Below are 18,680 nucleotides of genomic sequence, written 5' to 3'. Positions count from 1 at the left end.
TAGTCCAATTCCAGCATTCTTCTAGCTTTGGAACCCTCATTTCATGTCCTATTGATTAGACAGGTGTTTGGATTTATACCTTAATTAAGATTGAGAGAAGAAATTACAATGCAACTCACACAGGGTGCAGTACATAGTTCCACACAGCAAGCATCACAGCCTTTATAAAATCATCAAAGCACTGACCACTCGTGATTACATTGGTGTTTGATACACTACAGTGATTTAACAGCGCACTCAAAGAGGTTAAAAGGACAATCACAGGATCATCACAGCCTATTAGAGACAGGAGCAATTTAGCTACTGCAATAGAAACACTTTACCTCATCATCCTTTCTCTTTTTAAAAATGCTATCCTCAACTTCACCAACTGCTAACATGATCATCTGTACTCTCTGCAGATTGACATAACCACTTTCTGTAAGGTAACCCTGTAAGTGATAAAATACATGTAAAATGATCTTCTTATAAAAGCAAATACTTCTGTTTTGAAATTATTCAAGAGTGAACTTACCCCAGTTTTGTGTACCACATTTTTGTATATGTTAACCAAACGGTCAATTGCACCTTCCCTGCCACCAGGAAACAAACATTATGTATTAGGACCAGCGTGCACTGTAAAGGCAAGAAGGCTAAAACAACAGTTTGAAGACCGACACAAACATACATACCTAATCTCTAAGGACGGCAGGTGAGGAAGGAAGTCATTTCCCACAAAGAAGCACATGAAGACCCAGTCATCAATGCTCCTCTCAACATCAAATGTGAATGGCAGGCTGGCCATGGTGAGCTCTCTTTCCAAATACTGCAACCAAGAAGGAACCTTGCCATTAAAGCCATGAAAAGGCACCCTCGTTTAGTGGCCCGATGCCAAGAGTCACTGCTACATACCTCACGAAGAACACTGAGACGAAGGAAGATAAACTCTCCTTCTGCACAAGGAAGACTGTCTGCCAGTTCATCGTGCTGCAAGAAAGGGGATGAAGACTCAACACATCTACTCTGAACCCTGGAATTTTCTCCACCCACACAAACATTATGGCTTTTTCTAAAGCAAGACTCACTTTAATATTACAAGTATTAAATAAAAAAGAACTCACCAAACCATTTTAAAAATAAAAATTACCCATAACCTCAATCAGACCTAGACCAGGGATTGGCCAACGTTTTTTGTGAAGGGCCAGACACTAAATATTTTAGCCTAGGGAGCGGGACGTATATGGTCTCTGCTGCATATTCTTTCATGTTTTGTTTTGTTTTGTTTTTACAAGTCTTGAAAAAACGAAAAAAAACCCTCTTAGTTCACACGCCAAATCTGGAGAGCTGCAGTTTGCCAAACCCTGACCTTCACCCAACCAATATTAACATTTTAATGTATATGCCTCATCCTTCTCTGTGAATACGTATACTTCTTACCTGCTTTTTTCACTCAACATGTCTTTTAAAGAGGTACCATATTCTTAAAACAGAAACCCCTTTAAAGGAGAATGGATATAATCAAGGGAACGCAGAATATGTAGAAACTAGGAGTAACTTAAAAGTACCAAGGGGACTTCCCTGGTGGTCCAGTGGTAAAGAATCTGCCTCCCAATGCGGGGGATGCGGGTTCAATCCCTGGGCGGGAAACTAAGATCCCACATGCCGCAGAGAAACTGAGCCTGCGCGCCTCAACTAGAGAGCCTGCATGCTGCAAACCACAGAGCCCACATGCCACAACTACAGAGAAGCCCAAGTGCTGCAACGAAGAGCCCGCGCCGCAACAGAAAAATCCCGTGTGCCGCAACTAAGACCCGACACAGCCAAAAAATAAATAAATAAAATAATTTTTTTAACTAAATAAAATAAAATACATATGCCGTTAAAAAATACCAAGAAGTTTAACATACCTGATTTATAGTTCCTTTTAGGAAGAATAACCATTTGAGACAAATAACTTCTACAAACAAATCAAGTGCAATGGGCATTATTACCTATATGACCTCAGCCTCATGTAGATTATAAGCTGTGTTAGCAAAGTGGGGAGTAGAAAGGATGAGTTCATGCGTGGTTGTTAATTTGTGTTTACTTTAAAGAGCTTTGGAAGATACATCTCTATGAGGGGTAACGGAGCAAGTAGGTAAAAATCTAATCAACCACTGTCTTCTCTTTATCCATTTTTAAAATGAGGCAACCTAAATATACTTAATGCCATCGCACTGTACATTTAAACGTGGTTAAAAAGGTGTATTCTCTGTTGTATTGATATATATCAATATTTTATCACAATAAAAAATAAAATTAAGAAATTTTAAATGAGGCTACTACCACCTCGAAGTTCTTACCTTTCCCTTCTTTTCTCTCGGCAAACCTTCACAGTCTTTGACCTCATGTCCGAACTGATTACAAAGACCACAGGGTTTGGGTTTGTTTGGTTTGAATTCTTCTCTGATAATGGTAAAGTTGGGCTCATGTGTAGCAAGGCCGAGCATAATGAGATCAGCTATCAATCAACAACAACGAAACAGCAAACAGTGAGCACCCTAGAAGAACCTTACCCCGTAAACAAAGGCAAGACATTATCATGACACAAGACACCAACGCAAAGAAAAGCCCAAATGAGCACACAGAGGCAGCAAAGCCAAAAAGCCTAAAACTTCCTAGAGGCCAACAAGATCTCCTACAGAAATGTGGGCCTAGAATCTAACTACCACTCAGGAGTCAACACTTGGAAACATTCCATTTTAAAGATATGTGCGGCCATATTAAAAAGTTGAAAAAATGTAACAACAACAAAAAAAATTCTAGATAGGTGAATGTCAATCACAGATTGAACAACAACTCTATACTAGTTCCCCCTCACACATAAAATAAGCAAGGCATTTTAGAATTTCCAGGCAACCACAAATAATCCATTACTACACACCAACCCATCGACTTGCTATGGTTTAATCCAAGAGACTCAGATCCCAAAGAAGAAACTTACCATCTGCTCCACATAAGCAATGATGAGTGTTTGGGTCGTGGTTAGGCTGGGCTAGAGAGAAGGGAAATATATATTAAAGTAAATATATTTTATACTATAGGAATATCACATTTTGCCAAATATTTTCTATACAATGGCTTGTCTTTTTTAAAATGGAACATATAATCAAATATTTATAGGTGAATTTTACCTCTTTGTCTTCTAATGTAATCCATGATTTTATGTTCCCCTTCACCAGGAGCACTAGCATCAGATAAAATAACCTATAAAAAACAGTTTTTAACATTTGTAGCTCACCCCCAGTTTTCTAGCACAAAAATCAACAGAACTGAATGTCTTAAAATAAACTGGGATAATTCTATTAAGACAGTGTTATTAATTAGAAATTTTTCTTAATTAGGTGTGCATGTGTTAAACATCAAAATTATTTCATTGGTTAACTTACTACTTGGAATAGAAAAAAATGAAATGTTTGTGTCAAACTTAGCCATTAGAAAAACAGATTCAGTTCACAAGTTTATACTCTTCTCACTGCTACTCAAGTATACAGCATCGAACGATATAAGCCCTGAGAGTAATCAGTAAGAGATATCCATTAAATATAATGTACCATATCTAATTAATAGGGAAACAAGCTTATTATAATTTCTATTATATAAAAGTTTTGCTTAAATTCTCAGGAGAATTTTCTTTAGAGGCAGTCCCATGACTTTAATCTTGCTGTATTTTGATTTCTAATAACAGAAATGACTTTCATATATATGTATTTTAAATCATGAGTCCCACCTTATGGCTTCGCAGTGATGGTAAGAGTACAAAATTGGCACTAAGAGAAAATCAGCTGTCTCTAACTGGACCATACAAGGCACCCCATTTCTAATAACCCTGGAAGCTTCTCCTTCCTCTAACAGCCAACCAGTATTTTATGGGGGGAAAAGGACAAATAATATCAGTCGTATCAAAGCACAGCCTCAAATCGTCACCCTAATCTTTTTTTTTTTTTGCAGTACACGGGCCTCTCACTGTTGTGGCCTCTCCCGTTGCGGAGCACAGGCTCTGGACGCCGCAGGCTCAGCGGTCATGGCTCACAGGCCCAGCCGCTCCGCGGCATGTGGGATCTTCCCGGACCAGGGCACGAACCCGTGTCCCCTGCATCGGCAGGCGGACTCTCAACCACTGCGCCACCAGGGAAGCCCCACCCTAATCTTTTTGAAGTACGAAAATATGAAACTTACTGTCAAATTTTTCCACCCTGGGTCATTATTTAAACGATCAGCTATGTAATAGCGAAGGCATTTAGCAAGATTGTCCATGAACTCAGTTCCCTAAAATGATAGAAGGAAATAAATTAACCTATCATTTAAGAGTTAGCAATAACTAGCAAAGTATGAGACTACTTACTGGTGTAATGCAGTTGCTGTCAAATCTTTCCTTTATTTCTTCTGGAGGAAGAAAGCCACCTAGAGAAAAAGGGGCAATGCTTTGTTCTCCCCATAAACAGTGAGGTAACTATTCGATATTAGGCCAGAACAACAAAAACAATAAGTTGAAATACAAAAGAGGGAGAAGTATTGTCACCTGAGGAGCAATGATCCCCCTTTCCGAAGAAAATAAGATTCCTCTCCTCAAATTTAAAGTAAGCTTTAACATGACTGTCAAACAATACATGGTACACAAAAGATACTATATTGTTACATAAAAATACAAAAATTATGACATTCTTCCTAATGCCCCTGGCAGAACACACACACACACACACACACACACACACACACACACACACACACACACACACAGGTTAGGGGCTCTGATCCTACTAACAGTTCTTAAGATGAAGGGGCCTTAGAAAAACAAAGTTAAAATACTGAATTTATCACAGCTTTATATCACCTAGAGGGATTTAGAAATCCTATTTTTTCCTCTATATCACTGATTAGCTTTTTCTCAAGACACAAATATATTTTATAACATCTTCAAGAAAGAAGACATCTCTAAAAGCAAAGACAGCCTGTTATAAATATAAACAGGTTTTAGAGTATTAATTACAAGCTGCAGCTAAAACACTCACATACTTGCACACTTCCAGCAAATTAAAATAACATTAAAGGCAGTATAATTATAAGCCTCAGCCAACTACACTATGTCTCTTTTTCCACTTGCCAAATGCAACATCCTGAACCAACAATCGTGGCTTTCCTGGTCTGTCATTTTGCCTCATGGAACAAAACACCAAACAAGCCACCCTGCCAGCACCGCCCTGCACTGCACCACACCCACAGGCACCTTGGAAGAAGCGGTCCCGGGGCGTCAGGGCCCTGGTCGTCCTCCTCTATGACACTCAGCCAACTCCCACCTCTGGACCCATCAGGGCTTTGAGGAACTGCCAAGATGACCACATTCCACCCCACAACCCCCTCCCTGAACTGAGGGAGGCCTGGGCACCTCACTACGTCGGTGCCTGCTGCCTCAACCCAAAGTGAGAGTGTGCATGGTCCCATCATCCCAGGCCTCCTCATCCAGACCTGAGTTCTAGGGAGAAGCAGCAAGCATGCCACCAAGACTGACTTGAGGAAAATGCTTACACAACTGTAGCTTCCTAGCAGCCCCCAGAGAAAAAGGAAGGAAGAAGCACTCTTCATGTGTTTCTAGTTTACAGATCTATAAAGTGAGCTGAAGGGCTACACTCGCCCTGACTAAAGTGGACAATTTGCTCTCCCTACCAGAATTCCCTCCTTTTATTCCCAAGTTTCCCGTTTACTATAGAGTTTGGAAATGAACAGGCTTATTAATGGAATAAATGATTCTATTAACTACTTTTCCTCAACAGTGAACGTCAATTTCCCTTGGCTATCCTGGGGTCCTGATTAAATTAAAACCGTACCTATTTGTAAGGAGAAGTCTCCACCCCTACACCCCCGTCTGCATACATCTGATAAGTCCAACCTCAAGGTGCATGTTCTTTACCTTTTGCCAGTATTTCTTCCTTGACCCGCTGCTTCTCTACTGCTGCTTCCATTCCTTCTTTGGATGCTCGGAACCTCCTTGAACGCTGCTGGTTCATTTTAGCGCGTGGCGCCTGAAAACAGGTATTTCATAGTGACATAATACTGTTCCAAACATTCGTAAGTAAATCTGTACATTATTTTGAATCAGTTAGTCTTACAAAAATAGTATGCTAAAATGGAAAAGTTAAGCAATATGTCCAAACAATCCTTTCATGACAGACAGTAGATCCTGGGAGCTTATATTTGGACCAAGAACCTTGAACGCTGAACTTAGGTGAGTGAGGGACATGTCAAAAAGACAAACATCCTATGAGGCCACAGCACTTAATACTGCAGGGTCCATGCCCCAAGGCCAGTTCCACTGGGTTACGACGCTTTCAGGCACTCCAGACGGAAAACTCACTTTACTCAAAAGACTCAGCACACAGCAAGTGAGTGGTTTCTACAGAACCAGGATCAGGAAGACCTTCCCTTTGTCCACGACTAAAAGGAAGGATGGTCTCCAAATGGGATTCACAAGACCTTAAAAGCCTTTTTGTATTTCCCACAATAAGGTTCATAATTATCACTCTGTGTCTATAATAAGGCACAGCAGGTAGAAAAGGAGCAAGGTTTTAATCAAAAGTACTCTTAAATCACTCGAACCAAATGTAACTTACAATCACTGGGTAAGCCTGAATGAAGTGAAGTGAACTGCAAGGTTTTGCAGTTACTGAACTGGGTTTGGGGCTGGAAGGGACCCTCAAATATCCTGCCTACATGAAATAAGTTATTTCATATCCTCTTTAAACAGTTCCCTTTCCTGTAAAAGGAGACCACCTAATCTAACTCTTTTAGGTTCTATGATCTACATTTATATTTTAACAAAACATGAGTTATAGAGAAGAGTGTGTACATACACATACGAATGTGCATATAACTTAGACCTGATTCAGCAGAAGCGCACAACAGAGTACAGTGAAAGAGCTTCTTCAAGAAACTTAGCTAATGTGAACTGCAATCTGCTCCAAATAGGACATATTCCTGTTCCCTTTATTCCTCACTACACTTTAACTGCAACCTAAGTTTTCAGGTAGCTAAGATTTTTCTTTGAGTAAATAGTATCTCACAGAAAAGTTAAGCTTCTTGGACCCAAGTTTTCCAGATTTTCAAAATTATTTCATTAGCCACCAAAATTATTAAATCTAAAAGAAAGGGAATCGATGTGCATATGGCTAAATAAATTTAGGGTTATGATTTACCCTAATTTTCCTTGAACCCTGATATACAGTTTGCTGGTCATTTATAACTGAAACCACTTGGTATTATTATAAGCTAGTCCCCTCCGAAGTTATTGTGATGACTACTCACTGCCTATAGGATAAAAGCCAAACTGAGTGTGACAAGAAAGGCCTTCTTAAGCCCCTCTCTCTACTTCTCTTTCCAATCTAAACACCTGCAGTTGCCCCAGCATGTCAGTGTGGCCAGAGACACAGAAAGTGTGTGACCTGGCACATCTGAGACATCTGGAAGGTCCTCCTTCCCCACATCTGTCACATCCACCTCCCTCCTCTGCCCCTGCCCTCCCAATCTCCAATTATTCTTAACTCTTCAAAAAATGGGACAAACGCCCCCTCCTATTTCCTCATTCCCTTGTAGCACTGACTCCCCCTCCTTCAAGGCCCCGCAAGTGCCGTCTAAGGCCTGAGGAAGGCCCTGGGTAACTAACCTTGCACGTCTACCTCTGCCTCTGTCCCTTAAGTGGTGAGCCCTTCAAAGCAAGGGCAGTCACTGACATCCCCAGCCCCTCACGGAATGCGGCACAAAACAGGCACATACACAAAATACATTTGAATGAATAACTGAAAGATGAGGCTTTCTTTCTCAAATTCACTATAGTCAACATTTTTCACGATTTAGCTTACTTTCATTCTAGACACTGGGAACACAGCAAAAACAAAAATGGGGGATTTAGCACTTACCACTCCGTCTATTGCCATGTACAGAAGCCGTCTTGGTCTTACAATATTGAAAAGCCTGTCAATGTACTCAAAGATTGCAACCATCATTTCATCCTCGTTTTTCGGTGCTGGTCTACAATGACAAGCAAACGATGTAATATCAAATAGTACTCCTCTGTAATTTGTGACATCAGTAACAAAAATGGGTTACGTACTTGTCTTCAGGATGAGTACAGGGATGGATGATTCCATTCATATCCAAATACAGATTATCAAACTCCACATCATTTGGATTAGGTTTACTGGCATCCACAGGGATCTTTACACCACTGCATTCTTTTGGCTATAAGGAAGTGATAATTAATAGTAGTTTGAACTTTCAAGTCTGAAACTGACACATCATAGGCTCAGTATGAACCTGCTTCATTTCTGAATTGGAAATAAAATACTTTTAGTAATCTTTAAATTATAAGATAGGCTATTTTAGTCCTTAAAGATTCCATCGCAACAAGTTACTCTTGACTACGTGGGGGATAGTTACCAAATTCCCAAATCACTCAGCTGTCCAAGACAGAGACCATGGGAGTCATCTTAGAATTCTCTCCCTTATCGCCCGTTACCAGTAAGTCCTGTCAATTTAACCTGAAAAACGCCTCTCCACACCATCTCCTCTCATTCCCACTACCAACATCAGGCATCACCTCTCACCAAGAGATTGGAATAGGCTTCATATGGGCTGCCCCACCTCCAGACTCTACTGTCTCCAGCCCACACTCTATGCTGTCAGTTTTCTTTCTTAAATACAAATGTGGCTGTGTCTTCATCTTCCCTAATTTTTCCAATGATACCACAGCAGGTGCAGACCAATGAGTCCAGCCCTTACCCACCCTGTCCTGCCAAACACTGCTCAGGCCGCCAGATCTCCCCAGTTCCTGGAAGACGCCCTTCCATCTCTCAACACCTCTGCTCCTCCTTCTTCCGCCCAACCAACACCCACTTCCGGAAACCTTATTAATTTTTCAAGGTCTAGACTCACATCAAATGCCATTCACTTTATAACACTTTGTACACATCCCTCAAAAAATTAACTGCTCCGCTTGCATTTCCTCCCAATTTTGCTTATTCACTTGTAGCACTTTTATGGTCTTATAATTAGTTTGTCATTCTAACCCCCAGCTACACTGTGAGTTCTTCCAAAGGCAAGGACCACGCCATACTCACTCCTGGAGGCACTCAGTTGTATTTCTGTGGTAAGCATTATCTTTCTCTTTTTCTACCAGAGCTTCAGCAAATGATAACAATAAGACTGGTTTTTACTCTTACTAATAGCAAAGTCACTTAAAAAATAACATAAAAAGTATCATTTGTAATAATAAAAAATTGTGAACAACTTAAAAGCCCATCAGGCACATGCTACGTCATGGATGAACCTCAAAAACATTCTGCTAGGGCTTCCCTGGTGGGGCAGTGGTTGAGAGTCCGCCTGCCGATGCAGGGGACACAGGTTTGTGCCCCGGTCCGGGAGGATCCCACATGCCACGGAGCGGCTGGGCCCGTGAGCCATGGCCGCTGGGCCTGCGCGTCCGGAGCCTGTGCTCCACAACGGGAGAGGCCCGCGTACCGCAAAAAAAAAAAAAAAAAAAAAAAAAAAAAAAAAAACCTTCTGCTAAGTAAAAGCCAGTTACAAAAGACCACAAAAGATCCCATTTACAAGATCCAGAGCAGACAAATCTTTAGACAGAAATAGACTACCTTCAATCTGCGGTTGGGGAAAGGGTGAGGGAAATAGGAAGTGACTAAAAACGGTTACAACATTTCTTTGGGGAATGACGAAAATGTTCTAAATTAGATAACAGTGATTGCTGTACCACTGCATATATACTAAAAACCACTGAACTGTATAGTTTTAACAGGTGATTTTTATGGTATATCTCAATAAAGCTATTTAAAAAAGAAATAAAAACAAAAGGTCAACTTAACTAGGAAAAAAAAGAGCCTGTAGAAAGGACTGATGAACTGTAGTACATCCATACACCGGAACGCCAGACAAAAGTAAGATTCAAAGAAATAGGGCTGGAAGGTCATAAATATCTTAAGTCAAAAAAGCAAGGTGAAGAAGAAAAAACACAGTATACCACTTACAGGAAGTTATAAAATACACAAAACAGTATTAGGCATTGTTCAGGGATGAATACGGATGCAATGAAAGCACAGGAAAGAGCAGGGGAATGATGAACACCAATTTCAGGACAAGTGGTGATCTTCGAGAGAGGGAAGGAATGAGACTGGGCTTCAGTTTGTATGTATAATGGGGAGAAACGGATATCAAAACAGGGAAGAAGCTATCAGTGATCTGTGCAGACACCCTGTAAATCAGGAAAGAGGGGCTTGATCAGAAGCAGTGAATGGGATAAGTGGGGAGGAAAGCAGGAGGTCAATTTAGGAGGTCTATCAAACAAGATAATCTGATGAGTCCAAAACAAAAACAAGCTCAATGAAGGCAGGAGGCTCTGTGCCTCTCCACCTCACCTCTACATTCAAAGTCCACATTTTCCTTTCTCCTGAGCCAAGCAGACACCACACTCAGGAGAATCCAAACCCACTTTCTTTATGCTCTCCAAGAAGCCAGACGGTATGTATTTTAGACTTGTTGACTGAATGATCTCAGTTGCAATGACTCATATCTGCCTTTATAAAGTAAAAGCAGCCCTAAACAAGATGGACATGAATGAGTATGGTTGCATTCCAATAAAACTTTACAAAAACAGGAAACCACTGGTTTGCTATATAGCAGCTCTTCAATGAATGCTGAATGCAGCTGCATGAGAATTTCCACTTCCACTACCTAGAAAGTATAGCCTGGGGAAGGAGGTATAGGTGGGTCCTAATTTTGAGAAAAGAGCTACAAGCATTCCCAATAAGAAAATGGAACATATTTTTCTCTCCAGAGTTCTGAGGATATCTTCAACACATTAATTATATAAATTTAGAGTTTCTTTCTTCAAGGGAAGATTCTGATACTCAACAAAGGTATTCACTCTTCAAGAGCCTTGCCATTAAATACAATGCCAGTTATCTCCTGCTAGGTTCAAGAGAGATTCTTAATCAATCAAAGAGTAGCTAAAAGGAGAGCTACTCTGAACCCTAAAACCAATTCATTTCAAATAGCTTTTCATTATCTTTCGGGTTTTCCAGATGATAAACTGAGCACACATTGCAGCCTTCCCTTTCTATCCCCAGACCACATAAAAGACTAAAAACAGGGACTTCCCTGGTGGTCCAGTGATTAAGACTCCACGCTCCCAATGCAGGGGGCCTGGGTTCGATCCCTGGTCAGGGAAATAACTGCATCCTACAACTAAGAGCCCGTTTGCCGCAACTAAAGATCCCGCACGCGGCAACAAAGACCCCACGTGCTGCAACTGAGACCCAGCACAACCAAATAAATAAATAATTTTTTTAAAAAAAAGACTAAAAACAAACAAATAACCACAATTGCGTAACTGTGCTGAAAAACCAAAAGGAGATCCGTCTGTGACTGATAAATCACAGGGGATGCCCAAAATGTGGAAAACTAGTAGATCTGATCAGATGGAACACACAGCCTCAAACATGCAGAAGTGGGAGAACACAAGAGGGCTCTGGGCCCAGAGGGGGCTCACAGGACAGCATCTGGATGATCCCGCAGCAGCAGCAGGAACAGCCCAGTGGGTCAAGCCCTGCACTCTCCTCTCCCCTGGCCCTCTCAGGCCCCATGTGGACCAGTCAACTTGAGACAGTTATTCCCATAAAACACGAGTGCTTGCGAAGGAAGGGCAGTCAGTACCCTGGCTGAGCAGCAGTTCCCCGCAGGGGCAGGGAGCACACCCACCCAAAGGCTGGCCGTCAAGGCAGTTCTGCCCTGCAGGAAGCCCACTGCATGGAAAGAGGAAGGGATATATGTATCCCAAACAAGCAGTTGAGAAATTACCCTGGTTGTGCACAAATATGCCAAGGAATCAAAATAAAGAAGGTATTTGAAGAAGTAAGGATGGTACACATACACAAACAGTGAATCTGTATAAAAATACACTCCACAGGTTTTGAAGTAAACCCCCAGAATGAGCTTCACATCAACCTACTGTTCCAGTCAACCTTATACGGCTTTCTGGCTCTTCAAATGTAAGGCGGAAACCACTACTATCAGTAATACCTAACTAAATGCATTTCTGTGTAAGTCTGCACAATATTTAACAGCAGCACTAGGAATATCAGGACTCATGCCTGAGGTTCCACTGTAACGAGAGCTCCCACTGTTGGATAGTAGATAACATACTGTAGAACTTGGTTTTCGACTTCCCTTAAAGCAGCTCAGAACTCCAAAAATGAACTGCAAAACACAGGTGACATTTTGGGGAGAAAGGGTCAAAAGGCTACTGAAAATTTTAGATTACAGTATTTGCATTAAAAATTCGGGCCATAAATTTTGATGTAGCTGTCAAACAAAAAAAACTTAGTATTTTTAGTGATTAGTGTTTTTTCAAGTTGCATGTATATCAGCTCTCCATTTTTATGCAGTGTTAGTCAACAAGGACTACTAATGATCACTAACGTTTACAGAACACTTAAAATGGGACAGATACTGTTCTAAGCGCTTTTACTCATGGATTATTTCCCTCTCTCCTCACAACAACCCTGTGAGGTACAGAGTATCCCACTTACAGATGAGAACACAAATGCTTAGAGGGGGTAAGTGGCTTTCCAAAGTCACACTTCTGCCAAGTTCAGAGACCAGGATTGAACCCAGTCATCTGAATTCAGAGCTGGTATCTTAAGCGGTATGTCAGACTGATTAATTGCAATTTCACTAGATTCAGCATAAACTTATTGAATACCTATAATGTGTGTCAAGGACTACAGCCAGAACTATGGGGGACACATAATATGCAAGATGTGTGAATCTGATCTTCACTCTCCAAGACAGAGATCATATTGGAGAGCTCGGCTACCAGCATGACTGCATGAGGACTTCTGCCTACCTGCTCCCCAGCTGAACTAGAGAAAACCTTTTAAAAAACCAAAACATTTAAAGCCTTTGGAAACAGTCCAAGGAGCAAACAGCAATCTAGTCAAGAAAAGCTTTGAAAATTCAGAAATGACTTCATTTGCAACAGAGCATGGAGAAGTTTACACCCAAGGGCATTCATTCTCAAGAACGGCATAAGGTGTGGTGAAAAGAACTGAGTAGAGAATCAGGGATCTAATGAAGATACAGCCTAGACCACAGACCAGGTGGTCTGCAGGAGAGAACTGGGGAATAAGACAGCTGGGAGGAACCCTTCTGGGGTTAGAACAGATACCAAACATTAATCTCAGAAGCTAATCCTTGGAAGGTGCCACAATTTCACTGCATTAGTCTGTAGAGGAATTTATTCCCTGAGCGCTGTTGAAAACAATGGCGCAATGGACAAAAATCCATGGAATTTAACTGCTGGGTGATCACACGCAGCAGTTAAGTGGGTGAGAGTAGGAGACAGCCCTATGTGTGCCACTGTCATCGCAGGGTGACTGTGGGCACATCAAAACTGCACCTCCCTGAGGATCAATATTAGAGGCACAACAACACATTGAGAAAGAAACTCACCTCCTTAAAATAATCCAGCCAGTAGCAACATAAATAACAATAACACATCTGGGAAGGGCTTGGGGGGACCAGCACCTAAAATATCCTGTGCGCAGGAAAAAAAAAAAATTCCAGGCATGCAGAAAAACAGAGAAGTATGACCCACATGCTGGAAAAAAGTCAGGCAAAAGAAACTACCTGTGATAGTGTCCAGATGTCAGATTTAACAGAATAGAGTTTAAAGCAGCTATTATAAATATGTTCATAGAATTCAAGAGACATATGGTTAAAGAATTAAAGAAAGGTATGATGACAACTTTTATCAAATAGAGATAGTAACAAAAACAAGAATTATAAAAAACAAACAAATGGATACTCTGGAGTTGAAAAATACAATAACTGAGATCAAAAATTCACTACAGGGGCTCAACAACAGATTTGAACTGGCAAAAGAAAGAAGTCTTGGGACTTCCCAGGTGGCGCAGTGCTTAAGATCTGCCTGCCAATGCAGGAGACACGGGTTCGAGCCCTGGTCCCAGAAGATCCCACATGCTGTGGAGCAACTAAGCCCGTGCACCACAACTACTGAAGCCTACACTCTAAAGCCCGCGAGCCACAACTACTGAGCCCGTGTGCCACAACTACTGAAGCCCATGCACCTAGAGCCCGTGCTCCACAACGTGAGAAGCCACCTCAGTGAGAAGCCTGCACACAGCAGAGAAGAGTAGCCCCCGCTCGCCACAACTAGATAAAGCCCGCGTGCAGCAACAAAGACTCAACACAGCCAAAAAAAAAAACACCAAAAAATAAAAAAAGAATCCTTGGAACTTCCCTGATGGCTGAATGGTTAAGAATCCGCCTGCCAATGCAGGGGACATGGGTTTGATCCCTGGTCTGGGAAGATTCCACATGCTGTGGAGCAACTAAGCCCACGTGCCACAACCACTGAGCCTGCGTGCTGCAACTACTGAAGCCCTTGCGCCTAGAGCCTGTGCTCCGCAGCAAGAGAAGCCACCACAACGAAAAGCCTGTGCAGCGGAACGAAGAGTAGCCCCCACTCACCACAACTAGAGAAAGCCTGCGTGCAGCGGAAAAAAAAAAAAAAAAAAAGAATTCTTAAACTTAGATTAATAGATTATGCAAGCTGAGGAGTAGAGAGAAAAAAGGATGAAGAAAAACGAACAGAGCCTGAGAGAAATATGAGACAGAAATAAATACATGAACATACAACTGGAGTACTGGAAGGAAAGGGGAGCAAGGAGCAGAAAAAATATTCAAGGAAATAATAACAAAAAAGTTCCCAAATGTATTGAAAAACAATAACCTACACGTGCAGGCAGCTCTAACAACTCCAAGTAAGATAAGCACAATGAGACCCACAGACAGATACATCAGAGTTAAAATGATGAAGGTATAAGACAAGGAGAAAACCTTCAAAGAACCAATAGGAAAAATGACGAGTCACTTACAAGGGAACCCCAATAAATTTAACAGCTGGCTTCTAGCAGAAATAATGGAGGCCAGGGACTTCCCTGGTGGTGCAGCAGTTAAGAATCCGCCTGCCAGGGCTTCCCTGGTGGCACAGTGGTTGAGAGTCCGCCTGCCGATGCAGGGGACGTGGGTTCGTGCCCCGGTCGGGGAGGATCCCACATGCCGCGGAACGGCTGGGCCTGTGAGCCATGGCCACTGAGCCTGCGTGAACGGAGCGTGTGCTCTGCAACGGGAGAGACCACAGCAGTGAGAGGGGCCCGTGTACCACAAAAAAAAAAAAAAAAATCCGCCTTCCAACGCAGGGGACACGTGTTCAAGCCTTGGTCCGGGAAGATTCCCACATGCTACGGAGCAACTAAGCCCGTGTGCCACATCTGCTGAGCCTGCGCTCTAGAGCCTGTGCACAACTACTGAGCCCACGCACTGCAACTACTGAAGCCCACGCACCTAGAGCCCATGCTCTGCAACAAGAGAAGCCACCACAATAAGAAGCCCGTGCACCACAACAAAGAGTAGCCCCTTAAACTGTATTGCAAAATTGTCAGCCTTCCCTCAAGTAATCTATAAATTTGATATGATTTCAATAAAATCTCCACAGGAAATTAAAAAAAAAAAAGAAGAAATAATGGAGGCCAGAAAGCAGTGGGATTACATATATAAAGGGCCGAAACAGAAAAAAAAAAAAATGTTAACCAAGAATCATATATCCGGGAAGGCCACTGTTCAAAAATGAAGGTGATGGCTTCCCTGGCGGTGCAGTGGTTGAGAGTCCGCCTGCCGATGCAGGGGACACAGGTTCGTGCCCCGGTCTGGGAAGATCGCACATGCCGCAGAGCGGCTGGGCCCGTGAGCCATGGCCGCTGAGCCTGCGCGTCCGGAGCCTGTGCTCCGCAATGGGAGAGGCCACAACAGTGAGAGGCCCACGTACCGCAAAAAAATAAAAAGAAGGTGAAATAAAGACTTTGCCAGATAAACAAAAATTGCATTTGTTGCTAGCTGACTGGACTTACAAGAAATACTAAAGGAAGTTCTTCAGGCTGAAAGTTAAGTGACCCCACTAAAGATAATATAATACATTTTTTTTAATCCTTTCTTTTCTTAACTGCTATTGCAAAAAAACAGTTGGATGAAATGATATTTTGTAAAATACTATGGCTTACAACACACACTTTAATATAAATGTAATATATTTCCTAGTAACAGCCCAAAAAGAGGTGGGTAGAAGCAAAATAGCAATATGCTATGGAAGTAACCACAGATGGTAAAGTAATAATTATAGCAATGCACTGTAGGGTTTGTAACATTAACAGATATAATACATATAATGACAATACCATGTAAAAAAAGGAAAATGGGGGGACTTCCCTGGTGGTCCAGTGGTAAAGAATCCATCCTGCAATGCAGGGGACGTGGGTTCAAAACCCTGGTTGGAGACCTAAGATCCCACATGCTGCGGGGCAACTAAGACCGCATGCCACGACTACTGAGCCCTCGTGCTTCAACTAGAGAGCCCCGTGTGCCACAAACTACAGAGCCCATGTGCCACAACTAGAGAGAAGCCCGCACGCCGCAACAAAAGATCCTGCATGCTGTAACTAAAGACCCAACGCAGCCAAAAATAAAATTAAAAACAAAAGGAAAATGGTAATCAAGCCATACAGCAGTAAAGGTTCTATATATTACTGGAATTCAGCTAGTATAAATCTAAAGCTAACTCTGGGCTTTCTCTGCCAGGGGCCTGGGTTCAATCCCTGGTCAGGGAACTAAGATCTGTAAGCGTGGTGCAGCCAAAAGACAAAAAAAAAAAAATCTAAAGCTGATTAAGATGTGTATAGTAAGCCCTTAAGATATATTTTTTAAAAAGATCACTAATGAAATCTAAACGCTACATTAAAAATACATATAGAAAACAGAAAGTAAAAGGGCAAATGTAAATTCAGTGATATCAATAACATTAAATGTGAATGGATTAAACAATCCAATCAAAAGACAAAAGTTGTCAGACTGGATTTAAAAAAATATCCAATTATACGCTGTCTACAGGAGACACACTTGAGATTCAAAGATACAGAGTGAAAGTAAATGGATGGGGAAAGAGACTCAAACAACAACCACAAGAAAACTGGAGTGGCTGTACTAGTATCAGACAAAATACCTAGACTTTAAAAAAGACTTACTGGAAATAATGACATTTGATAATGATAAAAAAGGTCAATCCATCAAGAAGACATAACAACTAGAAACACATGCACTTAGTAACAGCATCAAAATACATGCAACTTTTAATAAATGACAAAAATGAAAGAAACAGACAATTGAACAATAATAGTTGGGAGACTTCAATACTCCACTTTCAAAAATGGACAGAATTGAACAGAAGATCAACAAGGAAACAGATAACTGCAACAACACTATAAACCAACCAGACCTAACAGACTTTTACAGAACACTCCACTCAACAGAATATACATTCTCAACTGCATATGGAACATTCTCTGGGAAAGACCAATCGCTGGGCCATAAAACAAACCTCAATGAAAGCATAAAAGTGATGCCAAGTATGTTCTTCAACCACAACAAAGTAATGAACTCAATAATGGGAGAAAAGTTGGCAAATTCATAAACGTGGAAATTTAACAACACACTAATGAATAACCAATAAATTGAAGAAGGTATCAAAAGCGAATCAGAAAATAATTTGAGTCGAATAAAAATGAAGACACAACATATGAAAACCTACAGTGTAGAACCCAAAAGCAGTGTTCAGAGGGAAATTTATAGCTGTAAGTGTCTATAATAAGAAAGATCTCAAATCAACAACGTAACCTTCACTGGAATCATGTTGATTATAACTGATTTGAAGAAGGCCAAGTGAACTGAATAAGATCACTTGAACAGCATGTTTCTTGTAACTATCCTTATATTCTTCTCACAAAAGGTCTATAAAATATTTGTTTAAAATTTTTTTGTATCAAAATATTTGGAAAATTAGAAGCTTCTTTTTAACATGTATTGATATGACTTGAATTATTATTTTATGAAATTAAGAGCCCTATATACCCGTAAATCTTTTCACATATCGTTTAAGATTTTAAAAAAAAGAAAAAAAAACCTAACCTTCCACTTTAAGACACTAGAAGAGCAAACTAAACCCAAAGCAAGCAGAAAGAAGAAAACAACAAGTATTAGAGAAAAATTTAATGACAGAGAATAAAAAGAACAATTCTTTAAAATCCATGAAACCAAAGAAGATCAACAAAATTGACAAACCTCTGGCAAGTCTGACCAAGAAAGAAAAAAAGCAAGGTGGGAAACCTAGATTTCACTACATGCAAACAGCACAATTCTGTATTACGTAACGTTACCAAGAGTTAGACATGAAAATATCCCCACTTTTACTTGGACATATAAACTACCAAAAATTAACTTACCAAATAAAATTCTGAAATATCAGTGCAAGGCACTGTTTCATGCACTTAACTTGGATTAACCGACTTAATCCACACAACCACCTTATGTGGCACATATACAGCTGATCTTCTTTATTCACAAATTCCATATTTGCTAATTCACCCGCTCACTAAAATTTTTTGTAACCCCCCAAATCAATTTTTGCACTCTCAAGGTCATTCACAGACACAAGAAGTATGAAAAATTTGAGTCCACTGACACACACATTC

At 41.0% G+C, this 18,680-nt stretch overlaps 1 protein-coding gene across 2 annotated transcripts in view; it reads right to left on the bottom strand.

The window, feature by feature from the left end:
* Positions 1–18,680, bottom strand: part of XRN2 (5'-3' exoribonuclease 2) — an 80,098-nt gene that overhangs the window by 54,015 nt on the left and 7,403 nt on the right. The window contains exons 2-13 of one of the 2 annotated variants that reach the window (XM_067707377.1): positions 8,123–8,250; positions 7,929–8,040; positions 5,927–6,038; positions 4,364–4,422; positions 4,198–4,287; positions 3,153–3,225; positions 2,963–3,013; positions 2,322–2,479; positions 892–966; positions 672–805; positions 515–572; positions 324–431 (exon numbers count right to left, since the gene is read on the bottom strand). In XM_067707377.1, coding sequence (XP_067563478.1) covers positions 324–431; positions 515–572; positions 672–805; positions 892–966; positions 2,322–2,479; positions 2,963–3,013; positions 3,153–3,225; positions 4,198–4,287; positions 4,364–4,422; positions 5,927–6,038; positions 7,929–8,040; positions 8,123–8,250 — 1,158 coding nt within the window. The remainder of the gene's footprint in view (positions 1–323; positions 432–514; positions 573–671; positions 806–891; positions 967–2,321; positions 2,480–2,962; positions 3,014–3,152; positions 3,226–4,197; positions 4,288–4,363; positions 4,423–5,926; positions 6,039–7,928; positions 8,041–8,122; positions 8,251–18,680) is intronic. The other variant, XM_067707378.1, reaches the window with a different exon arrangement.

The sequence above is a fragment of the Pseudorca crassidens genome, chromosome 15 (assembly GCF_039906515.1).
Source record: "Pseudorca crassidens isolate mPseCra1 chromosome 15, mPseCra1.hap1, whole genome shotgun sequence".
Taxonomy (NCBI): Eukaryota; Metazoa; Chordata; class Mammalia; order Artiodactyla; family Delphinidae; genus Pseudorca; species Pseudorca crassidens.
The sequence above is the reverse complement of the archived record's forward strand: the minus strand, read 5'-3'. Positions and strand labels throughout refer to the sequence as shown.